Source organism: Anabrus simplex, chromosome 5 (assembly GCF_040414725.1).
Source record: "Anabrus simplex isolate iqAnaSimp1 chromosome 5, ASM4041472v1, whole genome shotgun sequence".
Classification (NCBI taxonomy): domain Eukaryota; kingdom Metazoa; phylum Arthropoda; class Insecta; order Orthoptera; family Tettigoniidae; genus Anabrus; species Anabrus simplex.
Window position 1 is genome coordinate 391,431,321 of NC_090269.1, and position 9,387 is coordinate 391,440,707.

At 39.8% G+C, this 9,387-nt stretch overlaps 1 protein-coding gene across 1 annotated transcript; it reads left to right on the forward strand.

Moving 5' to 3' along the window:
• Positions 1-8,132: 8,132 nt before the first annotated feature.
• On the forward strand, positions 8,133-9,116 carry LOC136874561 (JNK1/MAPK8-associated membrane protein-like). The gene has a single exon (XM_067148197.2). The coding sequence runs from the start codon at positions 8,133-8,135 to the stop codon at positions 9,114-9,116; it is 984 nt and encodes a 327-aa protein (XP_067004298.2).
• Positions 9,117-9,387: the final 271 nt, after the last annotated feature.

Consider the following 9,387-nt stretch of genomic DNA (forward strand, 5'->3'; position numbering starts at 1 on the left):
ATACAGTAGTTGTAATGATAGCAATAAACTGTGCTTCTGGTGGAATTTCGCAACGTCCCTTACTATGCAGCACAAAGTTCAGTGAATTGAAATTTAGCATTGTGATCTTAACCCCTTTAAAGTTAACTTGTAGTTTTAACCCTTCTACATACAATTATTTCACTTGAGAAAGGGTCAGTAAATGCTATTATTTACGAGCCTCCGTGGCTCAGGCGGCAGTGTGCCAACCTCTCACCGCTGGGTTGCATGGTTCAAATCTCGATCACTTCATGTGAGATTTGTGCTGGACAAAGCGGAGGCGGGACAGGTTTTTCCCCGGGTACTTCGGGTTTCTCTGTCAGCTGTCATTCTAACAACACTCTCCAATATCATTTCATCTGACAGTCCTCAATCATTGCCCCAGAGGAGTGTGACAGGCTTCGGCAGCCAGCACAGTTCCTATCCTCGCCGCTAGATGGGGCTTCATTCATTTCATTCCTGGCCCGGTCGAACGACTGGAACCAGGCTATGGATTTTCATTTTTTCTCGGCAAGTAACACAGAACATCCTTTGCGAACTATTTTATGAGTAAGAAAAAGAGCATTGTACACAAGAAACACTGCCTGCTGTCATTACTTGATGGAAACAGTACTTTTGCATCCATCTCTTGGCACAGGCCAGAGTAAAGTGTAGCTTCCACCGAAGTCCCAGTCAATATCCTTGGCTGTGACAATATAGAAGTTGCTGGGGTATGGGTAGTGCTGAGTAATGACATTCAGAGCATGACTAGTGCATCTGAGTGTTATGAAAGGTGCTGCTCATAGGGTCAGTCGTGCTGCAGTAGTACTTTCTGACCCAGTGAGGAAAGCAATGACAAACTACCTCACTCCTCATCTTGCCTAGTATGTCTCATTTTGGTGCTGCCATTGGTTTTTGAGGTTTCCTTATAACTGCATAACCTTTGGTGGTGATATTTGAGGATCCAACCAGCCTCTGGGTTGATGACTTAACAGACAGACAGACAGACAGACAGACAGACAGACAGACAGACAGACAGACAGACAGACAGACAGACAGACAGACAGACAGACAGAAGAAACCACACGTGATTCAACGAACGAATTAAATCTTTCGAAACATTTCTCCCATCATCACACCAAGTTGAAAATGCCTCATCAATAGTATTCGTTTCGCTGGGAGTATAGCAACCTGCGCACTTATTCATTTGAATCGAAAAGTTGACCTCCTAGGAATTTCCTCAGTGGACCGGGAAGGTAAAAGCCAGACAATGCAACTTATGAACTGTATGGTGGATGACTGAGCATCTCCATACTTTTGAATGTTTACAAGAACAGATGCCGCAACAAAGGGAAGATTCCACCTCTTCGAACCACTGAGGTCAATACTTCGGTTGAGATGTAGACGTGAAATTGGTCGTGCAAAGGTGGTTATACTCTCAGGGAATGTAGTTCTATGAACGAAACGTATTCAGCTTGCTGTAAAAAGGGAGAAATATCTCAAAAAACCTTTCTTTCTTTCTTTCCTAATCCGTTTACCCTCCAGGGTTGGTTTTTTCCCTCGAGACTCAACGAGGGATCCCACATCTACTGCCTCAACGGCAGTGTTCTGGGGGGCGTGAAACTTTGGGTCTGGGGGATACAACTGGAGTGGAGGACCAGCATCTCGCCCAGGTGGCCTCACCTGCTATGCTGAACAGGGGCCTTGTGGGCGATGGGAAGATCGGAACGGATAGATAAGGAAGAGCTAAGGAATCGGCCGTGGCCTTCAGTTAGGGACCATCCCGGCATTTTCCTGGAGGAGAAGTGGGCAACTACGAAAACCCACTTTGAGGATGGCTGAGGAGGGAATCGAACCCGCCGTATACTCAATTGACCTTCCGAGGCTGAGTAGATTCTGTTCCAGCTCTCGTACCACTCTTAAAATGTCGTTGCAAATTTCGGTTTTTCCTAAGGTGTTTTTCCCGGTCATCGTATTTTAAATTTAAGTCTGTCGTCATCCACAAGTTCTTTAGAGTGCACACTAAAAAACTATAGCAACTTCTCCAGCATTTTGAAGAAAGAAGATCACTTTCTAGGATCCCTTACGCACACAGATTTCATTACAAATCTGAACATTGACTTGTTGAGTATTTTAACTCAGTATGAAGGAAGATTTTATCTCATCATCACCATAAGTGTTTTTTATTTTACATATGCCAATTTTTGTATCTTAATACACGTTGTTTAGCTGAAGATGTTCCAAATCAGAGGAACGAAACATGTACATTTTTAGTCATTTAACCAGACTTTATGTAGAATATATTTGTGACTACGTAAACTAGCCGTAGAAAGCAAATAAGAATTGGAAGGTGGGATTCTTCCTTCAAACTTAATCTTAGTTTAGCGGAAATATTGTCAAGGACATGGCATTAGTGATCACGAAGCTGTTTTTGTCGCAGTTAAAAAATGTGTTAGAAAGGAAGGTCTTAAAAGTAGGACTATTAGGCAGTACCATATGGCTGATAAAGCAGGCATGAGCAGTTTTTAAAAAGTAACTATGATCGGTGGAAAACGGTAAATAAAAATGTAAACAGAATCTGGGATGGGTTTAAAGCAATTGTTGAGGAATGTGAAAACAGGTTTGTACCTTTAAAGGTGCTAAGAAATGGTGTCAGAAATGGCTGTGGAAGTAAGAAGAAATTGAAGGAACTTACTAGGAAATTGAATCTAGCAAAGAAGGCAGCTAAGAATAACATGATGGCAAGCATAATTGGCAGTCATACAAATTTTAGTGATAAATGGAAACAGGTTCCAAGAAGGACATTCCAGGAATAATTAATGAACAAGGGGAGTGTGTATGTGAGGATCTTCAAAAGACAGAAGTATTCAGTCAGCATAATGCAAAGATTGTTGGTTACAAGGATAATGTCCAGACAGAGGAGGAGATTAATGCTAAGGAAGTATTAAAATTTACATATGATAACAATGACATTTACAATAAGATACAAAAGTTGAAAACTAGAAAAGCGGCTGGAATTGATAAGATTTCTGGGGATATACTAAAGACAATGGACCTGAAGTACTTATTTGATTATTGTTTGGTTGAAGGAGCTATACCAAATGAATGGCGAGTTGCTATAGTGGCCCCTGTGTATAAAGGAAAGGGTGATAGACATAACGCTGAAAATTACAGACCAGTAAGTTTGACATGCTGTGATGTTTGGGACATCACTGAATGTTTTTAATTATTGAACTATATATTTAATTGATAAGATGTATATATTTAATCACTGATAGGTCATTTTTAAATTAATATGTGTATATATATAGGGTTTTTATCATCCATTTCAATCATCATTTCATTTCTTTGTATCGCCGCTATAACGTATTCTGAACGAACAAATTATTGGGTAAAGTATTTCAACATCATGCATATTTATAACTTGCAGTAAATTTTCCAATATCCGTTGTGAGGTGACCAGAGTCAGCAGGCTAATTTCAGCCCAATTCCAGGAAAAGTACGTCATCTAGGTTACGAGAGACCTTACCCTCTCTACCTCATGAAGAGACAGTTGATACATTATTAACACCCACTTTTCAAACTCCGCTTCGGGACGCTTTATTTCAGCGGGAAAGTTCAGCCTATGTGAATGAACGTAATGAAGCAACGTGATGGATTCACAGCAATACATCGGAGAAGGGATGAGACCTCGAATCTTACTGGACCATGTGATATGGCTGATGGAAGGAGACTTTTGAACCGATATATACCACCGACAAGAGCTGGAGAAGACATTCAGATTCTTATTAGCATTAGCAGTCGTTTTCACATTGATACTCGTATTCTTACTCGTGAGCAGATTGTCACTTGTATTCGGATATTCTGATTCTGATTCTCACGCTTGGAAGATACTCTTACTACGATTCTACGTCTACACATCGGAGAAGATTTTAACTTAGTTCACTTCGCATCTGAGTATATTATACTCAAAAGTTACTCTCATTGGGACTTGTTATCTCAATGACGAGAGGTAGTCAACGGGAGACCGGCTTTGACTAGTATAGGGCAGGAGAGCTTTTATTATGAATTTAGCTACGCTACTGTTCCGTAATACGGAAGAATACGAATGTATTCTCTCCATGAACATAACCCATGGTGGTTTTGCACTTAAAATTAGGACTCATTACGACTTTATGTAAGGAGTACAGTAGGAAGTGTTAAGGACAGGAAATGTAGAAGTAGGACTGGAATCCAACAACAGAGAAGGCAGCCGGTACGAGATCCACATATCATCAGCTTCAAGACAACAGAGTCTACATATGGTGAGCTTATGGCATAAGTTACTGCAAGTCTTCGCGCAACAGTTCATTTTTAAAATTAATTTCATTCAATTTTTCTTTTGCTTCTGTAAGTTCAGATGTCGTTAAAACGCCGTTACGTCACGTTGTTCATCTTAATAAATAGCTGTTTTAATTTGTATTTTATGAAATGATTATTAATGTTCCTTAAATTCCAAGTTAGTGTACTGGATGATTTGTGTTCCGTTCACCTCGCCCCTGGGAGTTTTTTGAGTCTCATTACGTATTATTATTATTATTATTATTATTATTATTATTATTATTATTATTATTAAATTATCTACTTTTGTTTTCAAGCCATAAGCTTGAAGACTGGCGCCCTTGGGATACTGTTTCTGGAGAAACAATGACATATCATTTATTTATTTTAATATTAAAGTGACCCGCCACGTTATAAATTTGTCATACATCTGTGGGCTAAGTGGGTACGTCACAATGCGTTCCATATAAGCTTTGGGAAGACATTCTTTCCGATTATATTAGACATGTTTGTGAAATTAATAACTGGTTCGATAGAAGGCAGTTCAGTTTTAGGAAAGGTTATTCCCCTGAAGCTCAACTTGTAGGATTCCAGCAAGATATAGCAGATATCTTGGATTCAGGAGGTCAAATGGACTGTATTGCGATTGACCTGTCTTAAGAACTTGATAGGGTGGATCATGGGAGACTACTGGCAAAAATGAGTGCAATTGGACAAGACAAAAGAGTGACTGAACGGGTTGCTATATTTCTAGAAAATAGATCTCAGAGAATTAGAGTAGGCGAATATTTATCTGACCCGGTATTATTGGACCTTTATGTTTTCTTATATCTTATATATATATAAATAAATGATATGAGTAAAGAAGTGGAATCAGAGGGTAAGGCTTTTTGCAGATGATGTTATTCTGTATAGAGTAATAAATAAGTTACAAGATTGTGAGCAACTGCAACGTGACCTCGATAATGTTGTGAGATGGACAGCAGGCAACGGTATGTTGATAAGCGGGGTTAAAAGCCAGGTTGTGAGTTTCACAAATAGGAAAAGTCCTCTCAGTTTTAATTACTGCGTTGATGGAGTGAAAGTTCCTTTTAGAGATCATTGTAAGTATCTAGGTGTTAATATAAGGAAAGATCTTCATTGGGATAATAACATAAATGGGATTGTAAATAAAGGGTACAGATCTCTGCACATGGTTATGAGGGTGTTTAGGGGTTGTAGTAAGGATGTAAAGGAGAGGGCATATACGTATCTGGTAAGACCGCAACTAGAGTATGGTTCCAGTGTATGGGACCCCCACCAGGATTACCTGATTCAAGAACTGGAAAAAAAAATCAATGAAGAGCAGCTCGATTTGTTCTGGGTGATTTCCGACAAAAGAGTAGCGTTCAAAAAATGTTGCAAAGTTTGGGCTGGGAAGAACTGGGAGAAAGAAAACGAGCTGCTCGACTAAGTGGTATGTTCCGAGCTGTCCGTGGGGAGATGGCGTGCAATGACATTAGTAAACGAATAGTCCGGCTCCATGGCTAAATGGTTAGCGTGCTGGCATTTGGTCACAGGGGTCTCGGGTTCGATTCCAGGCAGGGTCGGGAATTTCAACCATCCTTGGTTAATTTCCCTGGCACGGGGGCTGGGTGTATGTGTTGTCTTCATCATCATTTCATCCTCATCACGACACGCAGGTCTCCTACGGGTGTCGAATCAAAAGACCTGCAACTGGCGAGCTGAACCCGTCCTGGGATATCCCGGCACTAAAAGCCGTACGCCATTTCATTTCATTAGACGAATAAATTTGAGCGGCGTCTTTAAAAGTAGGAAAGATCACAATATGAAGATAAAGTTGGAATTCAAGAGGACTAATTGGGCAAATATTCATTGATAGGAAGGGGAGTTAGGGATTGGAATAACTTACCAAGGGAGATGTTCAATAAGTTTCCAATTTCTTTGAAATCATTTAAGAAAAGGCTAGGAAAACAACAGATAGGGAATTTGCCACATGGGCGACTGCCCTAAATGCAGATCAGTATTGATTGAAGGACAATGACAGTACTGCCCTTTCAGACTACGTACGTATTAGTGATACGGTACTGCATAAACTTGGGCGCCGGATGATAATATTCAAATTAATCTCCAAACTGTTTCACAGGCTTTTGTTTGGGGGTACTTGGTTAGTGTGTCCGAAGAGAAAATGAACTGTGATTATTGTTTCAACAACGTCTCAGTGCCCACAACATCGAAGCCACTAAAGGAAATTATTCGTTATGCCTAAATGAAGCATCTGCAGGAGTTTGTGGAAGCTGCTGTCGCCTACTGCAGGAAGCGTTAAAGACTCTACGTTCATTTCTGTTTTATTGAAGTGCGACACACTTAACCATTTAAACCCGGTCAGTGAAATTAAATTAACAAAGTTTGTCAGGTCATTATTTGCTAATTTTGCACGGAAAAATCTCCGAAGACAATTCAGTAGGTGTGTATCTCCAATACCATCACACTGAAAGGCTTTGAAATATGTCCTGAGAGCACTGACTACATTTCCGGCAGGTAATATTTGTTTTTATACGGAATTAGAGTAAATAGATTAAAAGTTCATATAGAAAATAATTAAGGGAAAACATTTTAATGTTGAGAACATTTCTGAGCAGGCAAAGTAAGGGTCCCCATACTACGAAAAATGTAAAATTAAGCAATTTCCTCAATTTTGCCGAAATGTGAAGGGCTAAAGGGCCCGGAAAGTTTTCAAATTGTGAATCTTGGATATCTCTACCAAACTAAAAAATATTTGAAAATCACTTCCGGCCTGAATGAAGTTCCGAAAAAACAGCCTAAAATCGCGTGTTTCGTTACTAGTTTTCTTTTTTATTCAAATTCTAATAAAATGAACTTATGTACATAATTATTTCTGTAAGGTATTTCTTGGTTCAGTGCCCTCAGGCGTTGTTTGATTTTTTGAAAAATGTCTACACCGAATGTAGTTATAAGAGCTTAAGTGGAACAATGCACTGACTCACATTAACACTGCTAGTGGTAGAAAAAGACAAACTGCTAATCTAATCGACCGGATAACGATGATTAAGATAATTGTAATTTTTAGGAATGAAAATCCACAGCCTGTTTCCAGTCATTCGACCGGGTCAGGAATGGAATGAATGAAGCCCCCATCTAGCGGCGAGGGTAAGAATTGTGCCGGCTGCCGAAGCCTGTCCGTGGCTCAGGCAGCAGTGCGCCGCCCTCTAACCGCTGGGTTCCGTGGTTCAAATCCCGGTCACTCCATGTGAGATTTGTGCTAGACAAAGGGGAGGCGGGACAGGTTTTTCTCCGGGTACTCCTGTTTTTCCTGTCTTCTTTCATTCCAGCAACACTCTCCAATATCATTTCATTTCATCTGTCATTCATTAATCATTCCCCCAGAGGACTGCGACAGGTTTTAGGAGTAAATAACGAATATATTCTCATACTTTATTATATTTTATTTACCTAAAATTCGTAGCTCATATATCTAGGATGTTTTCAACATGAGTTGCTTGCCTTTATTGTATACTGTGTATGGTGGTGTGAAAATGTTGTGTGGTATTGGCTGCCATCTGGCGGAAAATTTCGGGCAAGATATATACGCAAGATTTCCAGCACAGAACAGGCAGTGTATTGTGATCGAGACGGCGGTGGCTTGGAGTAATCGTACTTCGTGGTTGTTCCTTTCTGAACTCACAACGAGTTATTCTAGCTCGTTGGAACTCACTATAGCCAAGTGCGCATGCGTCTTGTAGTGTGAGTCTGATTTAACTGTTGAATATCTGTGAATTTGGCAAGTTACAGCAATGTGGAATCGTTTGACATTGTTTTTATATCCATGTGTAACGATTGCATTCGGTGGAGACGAGCCAGCCTCGAATTACGGTACATTATTTCAATGTCCTGGACTGTATTGTGGTCGTCAACTTTTGTCTAATGGGACTTGGAGTAATTGTGGTGCCTGTCCTCGAGGTTTCCGAGCCAATGCATCTTCAGCGTGTGTTAAATGTATTGATAGTCCATTTCTGTATGACTGGCTCTATCTTGGTTTCATGGCTTTATTAGTGCTGGTATTTCATTTGATATGCATAGATTTTACTGCTAAGAGGAAAGATTTCAAAGGCAGTGTTTTACTAATACATATTTGTGCAGCATTGGAAATTGTAACAGCTTCCAGTGCAACCATACTCTTGTCGGAACCTATAGGAACACTTAAGGTTCACTCGTGCCACGTAGTTAAGTTTTCAGATTGGTACACGTTACTCTACAATCCGACACCGAACTATGAAGACATTCTCTATTGCACCCAGGAAGCAGTTTTCCCACTATATACAATGGTATTTATGTATTTAGTGCTTTGTCTTCTATTGATGCTTCTAATCCGTCCTTGGATAGCAAACATTATCTTCCCAAAACACGGAAAAATGTCAATATATGCAGCACTGTATTTCATCCCAATTTTGGCACTTATTCAAGCTTTGTTTGGAGGACTAATATATTACTCCTACCCGTATATCACCATTATATTATCGGTAGTTTCAAACGCGGTACACTTCGCTTATAAAGAGAATCAGACAATACAGTTCCTTATAACTGACTCAATTACTGATGGCAGGAATATGATGATCCTAGTAGGACATTGGTTGCTACATGCATATGGAATTGCTGCTGTTACTGAATTCGAAGATCCAATCTTACATTTGTCGCTTTTGGCACTTGTGCCATTTCCTGCTATTTTCTATATTCTGACTGTTCGGTTTACCGATCCAATTAAAGTTCATGTAGAGTGAGTGACTTTCAATATATTTACGGCCCGTTACACACGCACGGTGAAGACTATATGGAGAAATGATCGATACTTCTCTTCTCTTTCATCTATATTACATTTACATAACCTTATATACCGACTTTTGTTCGGACGATGATGAAGGATTATTAGAATTTATAGCATTGCTGAGAAAGAAAATCCATAGATATAGAAAATACTGGGTCAGAAATCACAATCCATTTCCGTGAAGAAAAAGGAAAACGTCTGAGTGTGTCAACGAATCGTATTTATTT

Excerpts from the sequence above, each read along its gene's own strand:
- LOC136874561 (XM_067148197.2), top strand. The coding sequence starts at position 8,133 with ATGTGGAATCGTTTGACATTGTTTTTATATCCATGTGTAACGATTGCA.